Source organism: Lissotriton helveticus, chromosome 7, assembly GCF_964261635.1.
Source record: "Lissotriton helveticus chromosome 7, aLisHel1.1, whole genome shotgun sequence".
NCBI lineage: Eukaryota > Metazoa > Chordata > Amphibia > Caudata > Salamandridae > Lissotriton > Lissotriton helveticus.
In genome coordinates, this window is record NC_136068.1 from 1,304,033,305 (window position 1) to 1,304,055,977 (window position 22,673).

Genomic DNA, 22,673 nt, shown 5'->3' on the forward strand with positions numbered 1-22,673 from the left:
ACACATAGAAAGATAACCCTATCATAACTTTCAAACTGTCAGAACTACACCTGCGCTCACTTTATGAGCGAACATTCCAGGTCAGAGCTCCCACACCTCAGGAAAGCCAGTGCTCACCCCACCATCAGGGTGTCTCAGGTGGGCACAGACTGGGGTCCAGAGAAGACTTACCTCACCGAACTGCTCGTTGACCTTCTGAATGTCACCCTTTACGCCGTTCGTCTCATTCAGCAGGTCTTGCAGGAGGGCCATGATCTGGGATAAAAGCAGATTATACGATTAGTAATATAATTGTAAAAGGCACACGAAAGAGCACACGTTTACTACATGGTACCGTTATAAATAACAATTAACTATCCCACATATCCGAATAACTTAATCTGTAATTGTATATTTTTATTTTAAGGGTAAGTAGTAAGCGAGGTGCCTAGCACTGTGCACACTGTCACCGTGTCCCAAGATTTCTTTACCCCACCTATCTTCCCATTATTCAGGAAATGACCATCAGAAGGTATTACGTCAATCCTGCTGCCATAATGTGTTGACATCTCTGACTATCCAACCTGTCATTCAGCCTTGTATCTGTGTGTGCCACCTGAATATTAGTCATTTTTCTCTTCATGTCCTTTCTGTGGGGCAATGCCTACGAATCCTGACCCGGAAGTGAAGGGAAGCATTTGTTAATACCACTGCAAAACGTTTTTCCAGAGATAAAAGCCTTCAGTCTTGCACCTATTCCCATTTCCGCTTTCTGAGAGTGACGAGGGAGGTTGGGGGATCGCTGTAGAGCGACGCTGCATGAATCAAGGAGGTAAAGACAAATGGAAGAGTCCTACGCCCTACGCCAGGGGCATAACAAAGGCCCCACCCCCCAGCCCCTGCGGAGCGGGGGGGGGGGGGGGGCAGGCTTCCCTACACTTGAAGGGGCCCCCTCTGCCCCACACTGCAGTAAGCGCTGAAGCATAGAGCCAACAGGCCCGTTCCTGTTTAGCTTCAGCCTTTCTTTGGGCAGGTAGCAGTGTTAAGATCTCGGGCACAAAAAAGAAACAGTTGCAATGTATAGCTTCTGTTTCTAGCCCGTGTAGAGAGAGGCCTGGAAGGAAAGTCACCCCAGGATTTACCTGGGAATCAAGAGCGTTGGAGTGTAGAAAGAAAGTCAAGAGAGCGGCGATCAGGAGAAGGGTCAAAAGAAGTTCAAAGGAATAAGCAATACTGAGAAAAAGAGAGTGAGACAGATATAACTCTGTGTGTAGGTGTGTGCGGCTTAACACCCCCACCCACACCCACGGTGCAGGAGCCCCCCTCACCCCTCAGCCATGCAACATGCTTGTCCTGATATCATGCAGCTGTCTGAAACTTGCTCACTGCTCTGTAGAAATGTAACACATTGTTACATTTTAGAAAGCCACTAATTCTACAGGAAGCCAGGCCAGGTTTTTTTTTAATTGCAGGAGTGGGTGAAGGGCTCTTGCAGAAGGCCTGGATGGATGACTAAAGCAGGAATGTGGACCCTCCCACCATCCAGTCTGCACCCTCAGCAAGAGTTCAGTATTGGAGTCGGACTACAGAGAAGGCAAGCAGCAAAGAGCAAAAGGGCTGCATTTGGGTTTCATGTGTCCTGGTCCTGCAGCAGCCTTCTCCCAGGCCATGCTGGCATCCTTCAGCTGCTGAAGGGCTATGATTCCTGGTGATTAAAGAAGTGGTGAGCCTAACTAGCGCTGGACTAGCTGGTGTCCCCCAAACAGGTGAGTCCACCAACCGCCCTTTTCTTTCTACCTTAATGTAATAAAGGGAGGCATGGAGTAACTGGCAGGCACTGAGGGTATTGGGACCATACCACAGAAGCATTCATTATGCCTCACCATCTGGTCACACCACACTTTGCAAAACACCCAGAAGCCCCCTACTGGGGCCCCTGCAAGTACTGAACAAAGGCAACTGTTTTAACAATGCCTGACAGGGGATGGAAACTGGTTAGGAGTGACTCCTTGCATTGCTTGGTCTGGCTTTCAGAGGTAGGTTCTCCCTCCTCCCGCCCCCAAAGTGAGATCTGACCAAGTACATGCACCTGCATAACCACCAGGACACAGAGCAGTTGAGAATTTCCAACGTCAAGCAGAATTATATTTACAGTAGATGTGGCTTTCTCATGTTGCTCTGGTCTGAGGGTGGAGACGAGAACCAAGTCTGGTTCAGATCCTGTGACTCTGGCAGTGGCGCTGTCGGCTCAGACTGTCAGTGTCTAGGTTTTGTAGCAGGGTGGCCTTATGGCTCAGAGCCCTGGCCTGCAGCTCTATCCCAATGATCCTCTGAATAGTGGACATTGCTCCTTATACATGTATGTTTTTCATCCATAATTATTGAAAGCTGGGTGAGAAAGATGGGACAGCTTTTCCATTTCTCAAACTGCACTAAAATGGGTGCACTGCATTTCTTTAAAATGTATGTTTTTCATGTTGTAGGAAAGCACACTGAAAACTTGTCTAAAAGCTCTCAGAGCTCTGCTACTCAAAATAATGCATTCATTTACAATACCATAGTCACACTGCATTTAATGTACTTATTCGTGGTGTTTTCCCATCACCTTGCAATCTCCACTCCGAACACAACATCCCTCCTTTTCTGTGATGTCCCACTTTTTATTCTGTGGGTAACTCCCTCTCTGTTATCTCCCAACATGCAGTTTCCATCCTGCTTTCTTTCCTCCCCTCTCTCTAGCTGCTACTAAGATGTACTGTTCAGTTCCTCTTCCTCATTCCTCCATATAGTCCCATTCATGCACTGTGAATGACCTTCATTTCAGGCAATCTTACTCTCTGGACAGCATTTGCTCAGAGGGGGTCACTCTTGACACTCCCTATCCCCATTCTCTTTCTACCTCTTTTGTTTCTTTCTCTGTTTTTTCCCTTTCTTGTTTCCTTCTCTTTCCCATCAATGTCCCTCCTGTATGCCCTTACCTCTCTGGTCTGCTTTCTCACTCTTTTCTATATCTCTGTGCAAACTGTCCTGACTTTCTCAGTAGTCTTTCTCTCTCTTCATCCGAACTCTTTCACTTACATTCTCTAACACATTATTTAAGAGTGCTCCTCCATTACTCACTGACTCTCTCTACGCAATTTTGGTATGAACTATCCTTCTTGATCTCCTTTTCTTTCTCTTTCCTTGATTGTATCATCTAGCATCCTCTTTCTGTCTCTCCTCTTATACATCTATTATGGCCTGCTGTCTCTGGCTATTTGACCACTCTTATTTTCTGGCTGCTTCTCTCCTCCTGTATTGTTTCTCGTCAATGACGGTCATTTTCTCCTGGCAGTCTCCTCCTCTCGTACAGCTGCCTCCTCTTTTTGAATGCTTTTGGTCTAACTATGATTCTACCTCGTGCACTTATCATTATGCTCCCTTGACTGTTAAGATCTGTTTACCCCCTCCACTCTTTTCCCTTCTTCAGTTCCATGGCTAATATGATTGGTGTTTGGAGGGTTGCTGAATACATGGGTGGACCAGTTAACTGTCACATGCTGTGTTGTTAAATTGTTTGGATGAGGTCAGCTGACAGCACATAGGAGACAGGGTCCTAAAAAGTGTCCGTATGTTCCTCTTCAAAAGCTCCGACTGTTAAAGCTGTGCATCAGTTTTACTTCAGTTTTTATCTGATATCATGAGGGGTAATAACGGTGGTGGAAAAATGCATCTTTGCCAACAGTGGCAAAAACTCTTTGCTTTTGGTCCCTTAAGATACCTTGGTACCATCTAATAATGTCATACACAGAACCCATCCTAATATATAAACACGTCTAGCTGACATACTCTTATCCTCACTCCTTTCTCTTTTTAAGAAATACTAGGCTGACATATTTGTCAGTATACTTCTACAGCTTTCCCTTTTCTTCCTTGAATTCCTTGTGTATGTGCACGCATGTAGGATAAATGTGTGACAAAGTGTAAAGAAAAGTATTTGTGAGGAACCGTACTGGAGATTTTTAGTGTGCATGTTTGTTTGTAGATGTTTGTCTTGATGAGTACGCGTGTGCATTTGTGTGGGTGCTAAGATGTGTGAAGTGCATCAAAGAGAAATTGGAAGACAGAGTTTGCAAGAGGCATTTCAAGACCTGTAACTCAGTAAATGCAAGATTTCACTTTGGATATGGTAGTTGTCATTATTTACTGTTCAGAGAGATGTGCAGAACTGCCCTCCCTGATCACAATTTAATTTGCCCCCTGTGCACGAAAATGCTCTTTTTTTGCACAGTTTTTAAAAGGACCCTTGAATGAGACCTCTTCAAAACTTCCTATAAAGGTCATATTTAAAACAGATCAGGCTTTGGTCAGTTTTGTTGTGCTAATTTGGCTTGATATACAAACTATGTCACTTCCAAAACATCCTTTATAGAGAGCACCTTAGCCTATATCTAAATATAGCCTTTACAATCAGTCAAATTCTAGGTACTTTTACTTATTAAAATCGTTTGTACTCATACCTAATGAAAAACGAATTTATGTGTTGCTAACTTCATTGTCAGCCTAGGATAAATTAGGCTTTTTTACATGCAGGTAGGTTGAGGAGATATGCTAACATTCAGCATTTGAACTGGATACATTTCGTAGGTCCCTAACCATATCCTTCAGGGATGCCTATCCCTCTCTGATACACCACTGCAAGCAACACACTCAAGACAACATGCAAAAAGGCAGACTACTCATGTGTTATGTGATGGTTCTGCTATGGTTGCATGATGGAGAAGCAACCAACTGCATAAAGGGTATGAGTAATCCTTTATTAACGCACAAATAGCCATATTCCAAAATATTATTTACATTTGTTTTACAGAGTTTTATATAGCGCGAACTTGACCCGAAGGAATCGGGTATCAAACTGCTTTACACAAGCGCCAGTTGCATTACATGAGGATACATTCATTTTTGTTAGGCACGGGGAGATTAAGTGATTTGCCTAGAATCACAGGATGTTGTGCGTCCTTGCCGAGACTCGAACCCGGTTCCCCAGATTTGAGGTTGACCACCCCAACAGTTAGGCCAACTCCTCTCAAAGGTTATAAGGGCAGGAGACAGTGAATTAAAATGCATAAGAGAGCTAATGTACCTGATGCAGAGTTCTGTGTTCAAGTCTTTCACTGTCTCTACTTGTTCAGGATGTATTCAGGATTCTTCCTGAAACTTAATCGTTTCCAGGAAGCTTGTTAGAAACTCCTCTTAGAGTCTTTGTCGTGGTGACAGCAGGGAGTAGGATGTCATAAAGGTCCTTCTAGTTTGAGGAGTGAAGTGGGTGATTCTGTATATAACTTATAACTTAAAATCCTTGTAGGATAATTCAAAGGGTTGATGTGGCAGCACAACAAACTTTGTAAAACTGCATTTCTGGTAGATAATGGACATGAGGTATGGGGAGAAGAGTGATTTGCATAGGATCACACAAATTGTTGGTGAGTGCAAGTTAGGAGCATATACCTATGACAGCAACTCCTAGGCCCATGTCTTTGATTCTGGTTCATATGGAATCCTGTCTTTTCTGTTGCGGTGAAATTTAAGATATTAGGCATATTCTTTTAGACTGTATTGGCCAATAAGAGAGATAGAATGATAAAACGCAACTATGCTCAGAAAGGCATTGAATTACATTCAAGTGATATGTTACCACTAAAGTCGCCTCATGCTTGAAATCAGAAAATAATCTTAGGGCCATATATGTATGTACAAATTGGCATGTTTTTTGCGCATTCTTAGTATTCCTTAATTGCGATTAGCAAATTGTGAATCACAATTAAGGAATACTTTCCCATTCATTTCTATGGGCCCGGAGGCCCATAGGAATGAATGGGAAGGTATTCTCAATTTTGCGATTTGCAATTTGAAAATCGCAAATTGAGAATAATTTCAAGGGTGCAGGGGTGTCCAAAGGACACCCTTTTGCACCCCTGAAATAAGCATGGGTGCACATGTGGTGCACATACATGCCCTAAGGGCATGTATGTGCGTCACATGACACTTTGAAAAATGCAAAAATGGGCATTTTTCAAGGAATTCACAAATTACCACCAACTTGAAGTTGGTGGTAATTTGCGATTCCTTAGGGAAAATTTGCAATTTTTTTTGCTTCATACATTGCATTTAAGGAATCGCAAAATTTGCGATTCCTTAAATGCAATTGCAAAGTGAGGAATCGCAAAATTTGCAATTCCTTATTTTGCACCAGATTTTCCTTTATACATACCATTTTGCGAATTTCGGCATTTGCGAATGCGAATTTGCTTCATACATATGGCCCTTAGTCTTTTTAAATGAAGTATGCTATAGTTTAATGTTGCTTACCTGTATTCCTGAAAACCAAATAAAACGCTAAAAGAGCATTCAATAGATCTTGTGTTTGACAGTCTCCTAAACGCACATGCAGTAAAAATAAATGTGGGCCAAAAACACACATAATGGGCAAATAAATCCACATTTGCCTGTTTATCACCATTGTTGATGAGAGAGCCATTTTTTGTCCTTCATATCATTCTAAAGCGAGGGACATGCTATCTACCAGTCTCCTACTTTGTAAACCAATTTCGTAATGCTAACTTTGTTTATATGTAGTAGTTCATACCACTGTAAATATCACAGAAATAATGATTTTCTCAAGGGAAAGGGGAGCAGAACACGATGAGGGGGGCCCCTTCATCATATCTTGCAAGGGGGGCCCCTCCAGGTTTTGTTACGCCCCTGCCCTACGCCCTCTCCCCGCAGCTGTCTCAGCCCATACGGAGCAAGCAATCTACCTCACATAGAGGAACACTGAATTACTTAAGTGCTAAGTTGCTACTGCCAGTGCTAAGATAGCCTTTTAGTGCAAGGCCTTAGTGGAGTAAAACCCCCAGGATTACTCTCCCGATAGTTTGTTCATCGTCTATCTTTCCAATGGATGCTCGCGGTACAGTAATAGCATTAATTTCTGTAAACGTGTTTCACAATTGGATCTTACTAAATAGCTATGTTATTTTCAAGTTTTTGCGATATGAAACCTGTGGGTATTGCTGAATATGTTCAGCTTTTATCCACACATCTTAATCCTCATGATTTAGGCAAGGCGGGAGTGTGTGGATGGAATCTTTAGCCAAACGAGACCTCCTTTGCTTCGTATTACAGAGTGGGAGCAAGTCATAGCCCCATCCTGAACTAAGCGCTTACTTATTCATCTCCTTATTCAGTGAGTTTTGCATAGTGATAAAAACAAGGTTATTTGCAGCAACTTCAGATCGCTAGGTGGCTGGTTCAGGGAAAGTTTGACAAGCACAGCTCCCAAGGTACTCCTGGAATTATTTATGAAATGCAGACATATTGATCCAAAGCTCCTAGAAGACACATTGTGAAATGAGTCTGAACTATCTCCTATAATTGTAGTTTTGAATGCAGAGCTCCAGTCTTGAGGGTGTGATTGCTGAATCGAGTGAGCATTTTTGGGGTAGAACATACTAAAGTTGTGTTTCATGTACAATTAATTTGCTGAGCGGACAATGTCTGCATCGAGCAGAGGATCTGTAACCTTCATCAGATCTGGATGAAGCTGTGCCATAGAAGCAATGCAGCAGTAGGCTGGATGTTTGTCTTAAAGTCCATTAAAAAGTAGCATTAACACATCTTACACTAATGGAAAAGGTTTGTGAAACCGAGAGGTTGGTGGACTCAATGGGGATTGCAAAGGATTAACTCTACCAGATACAATGCCATGGATATGATAGAGCAAGATTTCGCATATTACGCGACTTGCTTGAGTCATGAACCTCGAATCTGTTATAACCCAGTAATCCAATTTGTATGTCTTACTAATTTCCCTTTATTTTTGATGTACGTGTATCTTAGAGACGCTTGCTTATGAGTTTTACTGATACGAATAACCCGTGTCTTAATATGGCCGCCGCTTTGGAATTTGCTTCTGCGCATGCGTTAGTCACACTCACGTGACGTGACGTAGTTGCAGTTCTGGTGGAAAAATGTGCGCATGCGTAATAGCCTCAAAATGGCTGCTTGTGTATTAAACGTGGTGAAGCTTGCGCAGATGCTCTTGTATTATTGTTTATTGCACTAATTCATAATCGCATAGTATATTTTTATAGTAAGAGATATAAAGTAGCTACTCATGAGATGTAGTAAAATCATTTATATCTATGTTTTAATTTGTTTTCGCTTACTTTTCATGTACCGAGATAACTGGGGGGTCTAAATGAGACGAGAACCATCTTGAAGGTCCCTTCTGCGCATGTCGCGCAGCCAGGGAGAAGTCAGCCTTGAGCAGTGGAACTCAGCCAGCTGGCAGACACAGTCAAGATGCTCCTGAGAAAATGACCTGCGACCCAGCAGGACGGAGTTGTCTGTACCCAAGTTGAAACATTTGTTAATATTCCATTGTATTCCAAAGATTGTCTCATGAGAACCCCAAATTCACTAGGCGGTCCCTAAGTATGTAAATCTAGGCTTGTAGAAAGTTTGTTCTGATTGGTGTGTTAACCTATCCTACATGGGGACCAATCAAAATTGGGGATTCTGACACTTTGCAACATTGGGGGGTGGTACACTGACCCGAAAACAGTATATCTAGCCTAGATTCAGCTAGAGAAATTGTCTGAATAGCAGACCTGTCACTGACCCATCGCACTCAATAGGTGACTGATACAGAGGTGCTGTGGAGCACTCTGTCCGAATTTGACCATAGACTCTGAAGGTTTTACTAAACCTTAAGTGCTGGCGGAGCACTTTGCTGGGGAGTTCGCTAACCCAATCGGGGTTCTGACTGATAGCTGCAGAGAGGGTGGAGCGCAGGCGTTGCTTCCAAACTGCGGGTGCTGGTCGTTCCTTGGTGGTCCTGTCCTGATCCTAATCTGGTTTTCCTGTCCTGTCCTGGGGTGTCCATTCTGCATCTGCTGTCCCATTGATGACTGTCCTTCCTTGGGGTTTATCCTGTCCTTAAACTGACCCGTGGCCAGGGTTGGTTTTCACACCAGTCTAGGTAATTATAAGTGCGAAAGACTCTATACTTTCTGTCTTTGCTTTAATAAAGACAAAACCTTTGCATATGTAATTTTTCATGCTTTCCGCAAATCTTCTAAATGAACAGTCTATGCATTTATTTCCATAGCATGTTCCTATGTTTCCCTACCTTTTAGAGTACATTCATTTCAGCTGTCTATGAACTATAGATGTGGTTTACAATTTTCCCTTGCAAACTGAGTGAAATACCATTGTTAGATTTATAGCATGTTCCTCTTTTCACCCTTCCTATAGAACATAGGATTCATCATTTTCTACCCATTCTCATAAAGTACGTCCCAATAGTGTAATTCTAGTACGAGCATAAGTTTGCCCATTTATAGACGTTCATCTTTAAATCTGCTTAGTGTATTTCCCTGTTCTCATCTCATATTAGAAGTCATAAATGGTTGCCTTGATTTATTTTCTATACGGTTATGTGCTTTTCGTATTTTGATTATTGATTGCCTTTTGACTGTAAACCTAATGTTTTCTGAAACTGAATCTTAGATACATTTTTCAAACTTTTCAGTGGTCATTTAATGAATACAAAGTGAGACATATGTGGGTATTTTGTGTTATCTACCTTTACTTTCACAACTAGCTCCCTGATCCATTGTGGTCATAGGTACCCGTAACGGTGGATTGGTAAGTCGGGTACATTGGAATTACATAGGAAGGAACCCAGGGTTACTGGTAGTAGAGAGTGTTAAGGTCACCCGATTAATGTATATGGGTTTGATTGGAGAGAAATACATGGGCCTAGTACGTGTCTGGTGAAATTATTGGTCGGGTGACCCGCGATCTCTATCAGTAATTTTCTGGTAGCAGAGGAAATGGTTAGGGACTAGTTAAAGTTAGGTAGGACTAGTTAAGCTAGATAAGTTGGATGCTGCTAAAAGTTTTTTGTTTTGTGTTTATGCTGCTACGAAAGTAAACAATTTGTATGACTTGATCACTCACGCGAAATGTTTGCTTTGAAAAATTATGAAATGTTTTTAATTGTTTTTCTTATTATTGTACTGATATATGTATTAACTCACTCGTTAGTAAAAGTTTTGTGTTTGTTGGGAATCCCCGGGGAATTGAATAAGCGAGTGGTGAAGAGAATCCACTTGCTTTGAGGTCACTGGCTTTAGGAAAGTTGGTGCAGGTTAGGCAGAACTGGAAGCACTAACTAGGGTTTTCTGAATGCATGTTTGAATAAATGTTGGCAACGAGATCGCTGGCAAAACTTCTATCGTGATACAACCTACTAAGGGTCACATCGGAAGGAGTAGCAGGTTTTTCGGAGCTTGGGTGATAGCAAAGGGGTTCGCGGGTGAAACTTTAGACTTAGAATATATCCCAGAAAAGTGGATGAGTCTGAGGAAGTAACAGGTTCCCTAAATGCTTGAGTGAAGGGTAGGCAGAAGAGATCTATCCGTAGTGTATGAAAGGTAGACAGAAGAAGTTTACTTACAGTGAAACAAATCTTTACTGTCTAGACACTTGAGTACAGTGGGGAATGTGTATTCGTTGTTAAATAACAAAATACTTGCAATTTAGAGAGGAAGAAATTAAGTTTCCGTTACCTTGTGAAGGAGGGAGTCAGTTGCGAAGCTGCTCTGACGTCACTCTGTGCCGTGCTGGGATTGGTAGACACAGCGGGTGTGTAGCGGAGCTGAAATTGTGAAGGAGGGGTGAGTGCCGAAGCGTGGGAACTGTCTTGCGAAAAGGCCGCGCACCCATTGGTCGAGATTATTTGAATTTGTGCATTACATTGGTCGCACGAAAAATAAGAGACGCGTTTAGATTGGGAGTGATTTTGTAAACAACAGTCGCTTGAAGGAAATTATATGTGGCATTCGTATAGACCACATACTAGACCTGATCTGCGATATTTAGGGTTTGAGAACGATCAGTGGAAAGGGCATAAAACCGACATTATGTACGGAAATAAGAGAAAAACATCCCTTGTAAATAAGGTGAAAAATTATTTCAAAAAAGACAAATCAATTAGAACCAGAGAAGGTATTGTCATTCCGCCACCTAATACTCCCGCATCTTTCATGATGTTTGATAAAGGGTACCACTCATGTGTATGGTTGGAAAACTGGGCGGAATACACAAAAGATGACGGAATATTGGCTTTTCCGTTAGAAGGTACCTTTAATGGCAGGATTCTATTTAATTTAAGAACCCGAATGAATGATTTACATCCCAGACCTAGACTAACGCAATACGAAGCACTAGAGGAATGGGAAATCGAGGCTTTTCAAAGGGATAAGCCCCGAATGGATAAAGGGTTAACAAAATGTTATCCAAAACTGAAACAAGAGACCCGTGACAAAAAGATGAAACAGTGGAGACAGAATATGATAGTGGAAGGACTGTTTCCAATGATGCCAGTGGGTGGTCCTCCTGAGGGGGAGAAGAAAACAGAAAAATGCAAACACTGGGTGCCCATTGGAGAGTCGGATGATGAGTTGTTAGATGACATGTTTATAAGAAGTCCGCCTCCCTATAATGAAGGACACCGACCTTCTAGTGAAGGGGAAAATTCTCGAAGACCTCCGCCCCAGGATGAGGCCAGATCCGCAAGTGTAGGAGGGAGTTGTCAAATACCTCCCCATACCGAGAGTTTAGGATCCATAGATGCAAGAGATATTTATCCTAGAATACCCGCTAGTGGAGAAGCGAGATACTCACACAAAAGAGACTTTTGCTCTAGACCTCTCTACGAAGGTGAGGCAAGACCATCCAGTTCAGGAATGCCGTTCTTAAACCCTCTATATGAGGAAGAACCAAGATCCATAGGCACAGGAACTTTGTTTCCGAAACCCAACTATGGTGAAGGATCATGAGAGACACATCCCACTGCCCCGAGTTATGCTCCAACTTTGACCCCACAGGTATTACATGACAATTCAGTCGAAAGGATATTGGAGGACAGGGAACGAGAGGCCCTAGCAAAGCAGAGAGCTGAGATAATTCAGAAAATCTCCCAGTTAAATACAAGCCCTGAAGCATTGACAATCCCAGTAACTATTGGACCAGTGGTTCCATTGTATGGGGACCGACAGGGGAGTCCAAAAACTCCAGTTATTACCCCAGTTATAGCACAGTCGAGACCAGAACCCTTAATCGTGGATGATCAGACAAGTGAGTGCGAGTCTGAGGTCTCGCTAATGGATCTGCCCATTAGGGACACAGGGAGAAGGATGCAGAAAAGACATAATCCTTTTAATACAAGGGAGATTCAAATGGAATCAACTTCAGGTACTAAGAGTGTCACTCTAGTGACTCCTGAAGAAATCGAGAGATGGAGTCGAGAATTAGAAAAACAAGTTCAACAGTCGAAACCTTTAGATCTCTATAAACTGAGAGTAGAAATAGAAGAACTAATGGCAGGAAATGTAGGATTAGACAGACTAAATACCTACTCGGAAGAAGAACTGCTGTTTATCTACAAGAGCCTTACTCGAAATGTTAGATTACTCCATGAAAAACTGACTGACACTGCAGCTAGTATGGGAATAGATATTTCAAAATCAAAACCTTTGCAAAAACCGTACAGAGCAGATTTCTCGGACAAGGATCTGGAAAACCTGAATGTGTCAGGGAAGAAGGCACAGGTCAAAGAATTATTAACTGTGTTGCAGACGTAGAAAGATGGAAAGCCAGATGGGCCAAAAAGAAAGATGAGGCTAGATCCAAACAAGCGACTCCTGAATTCGTTCTAAAGGAAGCTGACAAACCAGAGCAGTTATATCCTATGCGCGAAGTGCCAGGTGGAAAATACGTGTATGTTCCATGGTCCAGGCAGGATATTGTGTCTTTTACTAATGATTTCCCAAAATTACGAGAGAAACCTGTGGACTGGTACAGGTAAGTGGAAAGGTTTGTAAAGGTACAGAAATGCCTGTGGAAAGACTTGGATGGGTTCTTTGATATAGTGGTCCCTGTAGATTTATGGACCGAGTGTAAGATCGCCATAGGTTGGCCTAGTGAAGAATACCCGAGGGACCCTAACACAGGAGCACCCTCTGATGACGTGATGAAAAAATATGATCAGGTCATTCTACACCTGAAGCAAAAGGTGCTTGCGAAGGAAACTGATTGGACCAAGATAGATAGAACCACGCAGGAAAGGGATGAGACTGTACACTCCTTCTATGAAAGACTGTTGCAGGTGTTCAAAACCTACAGTGGTATAGATAACATCGAGATGAAGGACATGACCCACTTCATTTACAGGTTTGTAAACGGTTTAAGACCTGAAATTTGCCAGTGGATCAAAGATAATAAAATTTGTTGGCAGTCTAAGAAAATGGATGAGGTCCTACGGTACGCAAAGTACTGTGAGGATGAGATGGCAGAAAAGCGAAAGGCTTTGAAGGAAAAGGTGATGTGGGCACAAGTAAAGTTAGCCGAACAGCAGGAAAAGCAATTGAGTAAAATGAATAAGAATACCCAATATCAAGGATCTGGGGGTGGAGGGAAGCCCAAGGTAAAAATTAGCAGAGAAGAAGCTAAAAAGAAATTTCCCTGTCACCAGTGCGGAGAAATTGGGCACTGGAGAGACGAGTGTCCATATTTACAGCATGATAATACCCAAACCCCTGATTTAATTCACAGACGCAGAATGAAAAACCAAGAAAGACCCAACAACAGGTAAAAGCAAGTCAAGTGCCCCGAGCGCCAAAACAAAATTATAAAGGAAAATCACCGCAGGGTGACGACATAGAAATCTGGGGAGGAAATGAGAATAGAAATGCAGCAACTTCGCAGTTTCTGTTGAATGATACTTTTTTCTGTGATGACCAGTACTGACGGGGCCTGAGAGGGGAGGACGAGGAGTGCGTACTTGGTGCCTCCTTGCCGGTAGACCAGACAGGGCCATACATTGAAGGAAAGGTTGATGGAAATGATGTCACCTTCCTATTGGACACTGGTGCTACCCGTTCTACTGTGAGAACAGCGGACGTTCCAAACCTACCCCTCTCGGGAGAAGCAATCCAAGTGGTGGGTGTATCTAATCAACTGATTAGTACCCCCGTTACCGAGCCCATGGAGATCACTATAGGGAATTTCAAAGAAATGCATAGATTTGTAGTGTGTGATACCAGTCCTTTAAACTTACTGGGACGCGATTTGTTGTGCAAAATGAATTGCACCATCTTTTGCACACCAAAGGGCGTTGAAATTCAGACCCCAGACGAAGATGGCATATACAAATTAATGTTAATCAGACCTGACTCAGAAATTAAACGAATGACTATAGAAGACTTACCCGAAGAACTCCAAAATACAGTGAAACCAGAAGTATGGGACTTTACTGGAAAGGATGTAGGATTAATGGCAAATGTAGACCCCACACAAATAGCCATGAAAGAAAATGCAGTTTACCCCAATACCAAGCCATACAAAATGAGTGCTGAAGTGAGAGCAGGAGTTGCCATTGAATTACAAAAATTGCTAGAAGCAAACATCATACAAGAAGTGATGAGTAGCCCATGTAACTCACCCATAATTGGAATCAAGAAACCTAGTGGCAAGTACAGGGTAGTGCAGGACCTGAGAAAGGTAAACAAAATTGTTGTTCCTTGCTGTCCTATTGTCCCGAACCCAGCAGTGATCCTATATCAGATTCCCTGGGATGCTGAATGGTTCACTGTGATAGACCTATGTCACGCATTCTTTTCAATCCCATTGCATCCAGACAGTAAATTTCTTTTCTCATTTGCTTTCGACAGTCACGTGTATGTTTGGAATCGGGTCCCCCAGGGGTACACAGAAAGCCCCTCTATCTTTAATCAGATCCTGAAAAAGTGCCTTGAATCGTTAGTCTTACCTGGAAAGTCTGTTTTGGTGCAATATATCGACGACCTTTTGGTGGCGTCTAAAAGTCATAGAGATTGTGTGATTGACACCATTGCCTTGCTGAATCACTTAGGTGAAAAGGGACATAAAGTGGCCCCTGAAAAATTACAGTTCTGTTCAAAGTCAGTGAAATATCTGGGGCACCAGATAGAAAAAGGCATCAGAAAAGTCACTTCAGAGAGAGTCAGAATAATTCAAAAGATGCAGTTACCCCGTACTCAGAAAGAGATCAGAATGTTCCTTGGGGTTGTAGGTTATTGCAGGCAATGGATTGTGGGATTCGCAGTCCTGGCAAAGCCTTTGATAAATATGACGAAGAAAGGAGCAAAGGAGCCAGTAGAATGGGATGATGAAAGCTTAACAGGATTCACTAAATTACGAGATTGTCTGTGTACAGCCCCTGCTTTGGGAATGCCTGACTATTCTAAAGAGTTTGCCCTGTTCTGTGACACACGAGACAATTGTGCACTGTCAGTCTTAACTCAGGAGCATGGTTTGACTAGACGTCCAGTGGCATATTTTTCTGCCACTTTGGATCCAGTGGCTGCTGGATTACCCGGATGTCTGAAGGCAGTAGCTGCAACTTGCACGAGTTTAGAACAGAGTGAATCCATTGTAATGGGACATCCTGTAACTGTGTATGTTCCTCATGCAGTTGTGATTTTGTTGACCCGAACTAAGACTCAGTATCTCACCCCTAGTCGGCTGACTAAATACGAGAGGATTCTCGTGGGTGCTGCAAATGTAGTCATTACTCGGTGTAATATCCTGAATCCAGCCACCCTACTCCCTGACTCAATGATTGTAGAAGCTGAGGGAGAGAACGAGCATGACTGCATTGACCTGACAGAATTCAGTACTAAACCCCGACATTAAAGAAATGCCTTTGCCTGTTAAAGAGGAAGAACTGTTTGTGGATGGCTCATGTATGAGACACGAATTAGTAGGCCTAAGTGCCGCTTATGCTGTAGTCACTATGGATTATTTACAACAAGGGGTGGTGAGGGACAGAGTCTCTGAATTAAGCAGAATACTCTCACCCAGTCAAGAGATCAGGGCTAGATCCAACACCGTTTTTTAGCTCATTGCACCATCCCAGTTTCAGAACCTGGCTGTATGCAAATTAGTCTGTTCCTGTCCCAGTGCATGATGGGAACAGGGCAAACCAAACTACAAAAGCCAATTCTTACACTGGGAAGGAAACAAGCTTCCGGGGACCGGTTTCTGGCATTACAGCCGTCTTCGGCCCGGCTTGCTTGAATCCTGATGGTGCAATGAGCAAGGGACTCATGTCTGAGTATACCCTTCCACGCTTAGGGTGGACAAAATTATTTACAACAAGGGGTGGTGAGGGACAGAGTCTCTGAATTAAGCAGAATACTATCACCCAGTCAAGAGATCAGGGCTAGATCCAACACCGTTTTTTATTTATTTATTTATTTTTGAAGCTTATAGAGCGCACGGCTACCTCCGGCGGAGGTGTCCCGGCGCTGAGATTACCCGAATGCCACCCAGAGAAGGAACCAGAAGTGAATCCTACAGAAAGACAATAAAAGAAACAGACATTATTATGAACGATTAGTAAACAGCCATGTTTTAAGTTTTCGTCGAAAGACCGTCTCAGATTCAAGGAACCTGAGTTCCACGGGAAGTCTGTTCCAGAGTTTGGCAGCCGTGACAGTAAAAGTTCTGCCGCCACATCTGGAAAGTCTGAATCTTGGGACGATCAGTAAACGAAGGCTGTTAGATCTGAGATGTCTAACAGAAGAAGAAATTTTAAGGCGTTTACTCAGGTAAGACGGGCCTGTTCCATGAATAGCACGAAATGCCAAGGTCAAGATCTTAAACTCAATACGCCGAGCTATGGGGAGCCAATGGAGCTCATCTCTGTACGCTCTGACTGAGGTACGAGCAGGAATATTGCCAATAAGCCGAGCCGCGGCGTTTTGGACTATCTGCAGGCGATCAATCAAGTACTGGGGGGCACCCGCATATAGGCTGTTAGCATAGTCCAGATGCGTGGTGATAAGTGCCTGGACCACCGTTTTGCGAGAAGATTGAGGAAGATACGGGAATATCTTCCTAATCATGCGCAATTTCGCAAAGCAGGCCCCCGCAATCTTGTTGACTTGGGATTTACCAGACAGAGTGTTATCAAATGTAAAGCCTAGGTTGCGGGCAGTCTGAGCTGGCTCAGGAGGGGGATCCAGGGCAGTGGGCCACCACAAGCTGGCCGGGGGAGGAGACTTCTGACCGAAGAAAAGAACCTCCGTTTTATCGGTGTTGAGTGCCAGGTGGTTAGCAGACATCCACGTGCAGATATTGCCAAGGCAGTTTCTAAAATCAGAAAAATGGGAGTCAGAGTGGCCTCTAAATGAAAAAATGAGCTGAGTATCATCAGCATAAGAGACCACCCTGACACCCCAAGATTCCACTACCCTAGCAAGAGGAGCAACGTAGATGTTGAATAATAGAGGGCTGAGGGCAGAGCCCTGGGGCACTCCGCACAGAAGAGGTTTATCCTCTGATTCAAATGGGTGCAACGTGACCCTCTGAAACCTGTTCGACAGAAAGGAATTAATCCAAGCCAGTACTGTGCCACTAATCCCGAGCTGATGTAAACGAGTTGCTAGTATGTCATGGGATACAGTGTCAAATGCAGCGGATAGGTCGAGGAGGACCAACATGGCCTCCTCGCCCTTATCCACTGATTCCCTAATAATTTCAGAGACTTCTAGCAACGCAGTCTCGGTGCTGTAACCCGCTCTGAACCCGGACTGGGAGTCGTGTAACAGCTGATTAGATGCCAGATACTGGGCCAGCTGGGTCTGTACCACCTTCTCCAAGACTTTCGCAGGTTTAGGCAAAAGTGAGATGGGCCGGTAGTTGGTAAATTGTAGAGGGTCAGCACCAGGTTTTTTTTTAATAGGAATTAGCCTGGCCTGTTTCCAATCTGAGGGAAATTGACCCCGAGACAAAGAGGCGTTCCAAATCGAGAGGAAAGGTTTAACCAGAACAGTGGCAAGATTGCCCATAATTTTGGCAGGGACTTGGTCTAAAGGAGAACCAGACTTTATTTTATATAGCAAAGACAAGGCTTGGTCGGAGGTAAGCTCCTCAAAATGATTAAATGAGCTATGACTGGGACAGGTTCTATCAGGGGGGTGGCAGAATGCAGCAGTATCAAAAGAAGAGGCGAGTTTGATAATTTTATCCTGAAAAAAATTCGAGAGTCCGTTGCAAAGATCTTGTGTTGGAATACATTGGGTTTTCGTGGCAGGGGGATTGACAAAGTCTTTCACAATGGTAAAGAGAGTTTTGGAGGAATTCTGTGCCTGATGAATGAGATTGGAGAAATAAGCTCTCATCGTAGAGCGTTTCAGCTTATGGAATTTATTCCGGGCAGATTTATAGGCCAGTTTATCAAGAGGGTCATAGTTTTTTCTCCATTTGCGTTCCAGTTGTTTACATACACTTTTTTCCTCACGAAGCAAGGAAGAAAACCAAGGAGAGGAGGGACGAGATCTGGAAGAGGACAGTGGAACAACAGGGGCAACAGCATCAAGGGCTGAGGAGAGGGCCAAATTAAATCTTACAGTTTCTTTGTCAAGGTCTTCTAGATGGTTAAATTGAAACTGAAGATGCGGTTCTAAGGACTCACAGGTCACTTTGGTCCATCTACGGCCACTGTCTCTATGAGGGGAGGATGGGGAAAACGAAGAAGGGGAGGTAAGGGTAAAAGGAAGAAGGTAATGATCAGTCCAGGTCAGAGGAGAAGGGGACAGAACAGATATGCCAGGATGGTTTGAAAAAATGAGATCTAATGTATGCCCTGCAATGTGAGTTGGGCCTATGACTAATTGCGGCAGAGTAAGTCCCTGTAGGGTATCCAACAGGGAAGAGGCTTTGGTACAGGAAGAATTATCAATATGGAGATTGAAATCTCCCAGAACCATAAAGTAGGGATGTTTAAGAAGAAAGTCAGCAATAGAATGCGTCAAAGCATTGAGAGATGCTACGGTAGCGGTGGGGGGATTATAAACCAGGATACCGGCGCAGAAGGTGCTTGCTGAATCCATTATGGTGAAATAAGCAGCTTCGATGAGACCGAGATTGGGGATTTTTATTAGGTTCAGTTTAAAATGAGATTTGGCAATAATCGCAAGGCCGCCTCCAGGTTTAGAATTAGCGCGATTAATGCCGGCAAAGCAGTAACCAGGAGGGATAGCTAAATGGATGTCCGGGGTAGATGAATCTTTGATCCACGTTTCGGTGAGAAACAATATGTCCCATTTATGGGTGTCAAGTAAGAGCCAAATGTCAGTGGCGTGGGCTGGAAGTGATCTACAGTTGATCAACGCCGCATTTAAAATACCTGAGGGCTGCAATTGACTCTTCCGAAGGCGATGGCGATGGGAGGCACTGGACACAACCGGGATGGAAAACTTGCATTGTGAACAAGAGTAGCCAGCAACATCCAAGCTATTAGGCTCACAACAAAGAATAGGGCTGCAGGAATTGTGGCGGAGATATAGCAACTGATCAGAGGACCATGAGATTTTAGGGTCAATAGAGACAGGGGTTCTGGCACTAGGCGCGGGTCCGGCGCGGACGGGCGCGGACGGGCGCAGACGGGCTTGCCTTAGGCGCGCCTTCGGCGCGCCATCGGCGCGCCCGCTGCGCCCGCCCGCTGCGCGGACGGGCTGGTCCCTTCTTTATGTCCATAAACCCTCTGGCGGTGGGAGGAGGGTGGTAGGCGTCCAGGAGCTGGAATACTTCTGAGTCCCATCAGAACAAGAGGCAAGGCATTTATCCAGTTCATGGTTCTGGTTTTCCAACAAACATGGTACAATCCGAAGTTCAGGAAGGTAGCAGAATCACTCTGCCAAAGGTGCTTGACATGTCAACAGTTCAACGCTGGCAAAAGAACAGTAGTTGAACTGGGGAAAATTGGGAAATCAGGGGGTCCCTTTGTGAGAATACAGATTGACTTCATCACCATGCCTCGTTGTGAGGGAAAAAGATATGTCCTTGTCATCGTCTGCCTGTTTTCAAAATGGGTGGAAGCCTACCCTACCAAACAGAGTGACGCCATAACAGTAGCCAAATTGTTACTACAAGAATTGATACCTAGGTTCGAGGTTCCAGTCACTATTGAATCAGATAGAGGCAAACATTTTCAGAATGAGGTAATCGATCAGCTCTGTAAAGCATTCAAGATCACACAAAAACTGCACTGTGCATATCGTCCAGAGGCTTCTGGAGTAGTAGAGCAAACAAATGGCACTATAAAATCGAGATTAGCAAAAATGTGTGATTCTACTGGCATGAACTGGATAAATGCCTTGCCTCTTGTTCTGATGGGACTCAGAAGTATTCCAGACCGAAAAACAGGCCTGAGCCCTCATGAAATCCTGATGGGAAGAGTGATGAGACAAGCATGGGTACCAGGATACAAACTGTTAAACATTTCTGATGATTTGGTACTTGAGTACTGCAAGCAACTAGGTGACCAAGTGCGTTCTATCTCTCGCCAGATTGGGGAAGACGCCGTCGCCAATCCAACAACTCCAGTCCACAAATTGGTTCCTGGCGACTGGGTTAGAATCAAGAAACATACTCGCTCGAGTTGCCTTGCACCGAGGTGGGGAGAAAAACGCCAAATAATACTGGTGACCACGACAGCGGTGAAGTGTGCAGGCGTTCCCAAGTGGATCCATGCCAGCCATACACAGAAGGTGATTCCAGACGAGAAAAAAGGCGCTGAAGGTTGTCCAGCTGAGGGGTCTGCAGACGTTGGTCCTGAAGTAGCTGATGACGAACAACCGAGCACCAGTCAAGATGATTGGATACCCATAATCGACCTAACTGAAGACCCAATCAGAACAAGAGAGCGAACCTACGAAGATAGAGAGTGGAATAGAGAGGAGGAGATCGGCACAGGCGAAGAGCCTCAGATTATTGAGAATCACGTCAAGTCTGAGGAACGAGAAGGTCAGACAGGGACAGAACAGGTGATTGATACACCTCCACAAACTCCTGAAACTGAAAAGGGACAGACTAGAACTAGCCCAAAAGTTCGAGCAGAAGAAAATCAAAGGATCGAAGTGCTTGAACAGGATCAGATAGAAATAGAAGAACGGGTTCAGGACTCAGAAATAGAGACATTCGAAAGCCAAAACCAAAATTCTCCTGAACCAGGCCAGCTTAGTAACCAGGCAGAAGAAACAGATACAAGACCTGGGACTAGTCAGACAGGAAGGGAAGAGACAGAGGTAGAAGTGCCACAAACAAACGAAAATAAAAGAGCATTAGAAGAAAGCCAAATCACAGTGCCAGCTAAAAGACTCAAGAAAAAGAAAAATATTGAACCAGGATATATTAAGAAATTGAGACAGAGAATAAAAACAGTAGAAGAAAAACTTGCAGAAAGAAGGAAAAGTTCCCGTATTACAGAACAAGCTGGAGAAAGCTCCAAAAGACGGAGTGATCGAATAAAAAGACTGAATGAGAAATACCAAGATCCTGAATGGACATACCTAATTTTGGAAGAGTTTGAGGATCTTGATATAACTGACGAAAGTGACGAAGAACAGATTGCTGATCTGTCTGCCGAAGAAGACAAACTCACTTGAAGTTGCCCAGTGTAAGCTACCTGTGTAAAGTTACAAAGAGGGGTTGAGAAACTTCTTCTGGACGAAAAATGTCTGATTCAAATGTGAATGGAAGGCCTAAACGCAATTGTTGCAAAACATGCTGCAAAGTATGTATATGTAGTATAGCTATAGTGATAATAATTTGGATAGGACTAACAGTTTTCATTCCTTATATGGTGAGCAAAAATACTAATATTGACCCTACACAAACTGTGACAAAAGACACTGAAGAACTGACAACCCGAAGTGTAGAAAGACGTGAGAAAACACTTAGCCTCAGACAAACCAAACTAGACTTAGAAGCATCAGATGAGGAAGGACTACATTACCACGGAGTTAAGAACCAGACTCATTTAAATGTTTTCGCAAACTTGTTAGTACATTACGTAGAAACTATGGAGATAGAAGACTGCTATGTCTGCATGAAGCTACCTACTTCTGTAGCTGAAGGCGTGACTTATCATCACCTACCCTTGACTTATGGAATTTCCTGTAGTATTCTAGCAAGCTTATTTTACAAAAGAGGACCGCTACAGTACTACTACTCTAACGCTGACGTGATATTTTCTGAACTTCCTATACGTGGAAATCTGAATCCTGTACATACTAAAAGTGACGTTACACGTTATATGGGAGAATACTTTCTGACTATAGGTACCATAGACTTAAATGATGCCCACAGAGACAACTTGACCTGTTCATTACATGAACAAGAGAAAATATTTCTAAACATGGCAGAGAAAAGAAGGGAGAGTTTCCAAAGAAAGGCAAATGACAAAAGACAGAAAACTCCTAAATGGGCTGAAAACATGGAAAGCACCTCAAATGGTGGGGCGGGTCCTGCTTTGTTGCTGGATTTCGAAAGGAAAGGGAAACTCTGTCTTCACCGCGAGAAGACTAGTTATTATAATAACATTTTCATTGGTTCCAGTCAATGTGAGCACAATTATAAGGTAATTGGAGGTTGGGGTTTCAAAAATGGGTCAGAACCTGTGTTTCCCGGAATTTATTATATATGTGGAAACAAGGCTTATTTCAAATTGCCGGATCACTGGTATGGAAGCTGCTACTTTGGCATTGTCTTCGCGAAAATATACCATGTGAATGAAATTGCTGGAAGCAATGAAAACA

General features: G+C 43.5%; 1 protein-coding gene across 3 annotated transcripts in view; it reads right to left on the reverse strand.

Moving 5' to 3' along the window:
- The window catches only part of QRICH2 (glutamine rich 2), a 418,913-nt gene that overhangs the window by 253,888 nt on the left and 142,352 nt on the right, over nucleotides 1–22,673 (reverse strand). For all 3 annotated transcript variants that reach the window (XM_078654585.1, XM_078654584.1, XM_078654583.1), the window contains exon 2: nucleotides 172–255. In XM_078654585.1, coding sequence (XP_078510711.1) covers nucleotides 172–255 — 84 coding nt within the window. The remainder of the gene's footprint in view (nucleotides 1–171; nucleotides 256–22,673) is intronic.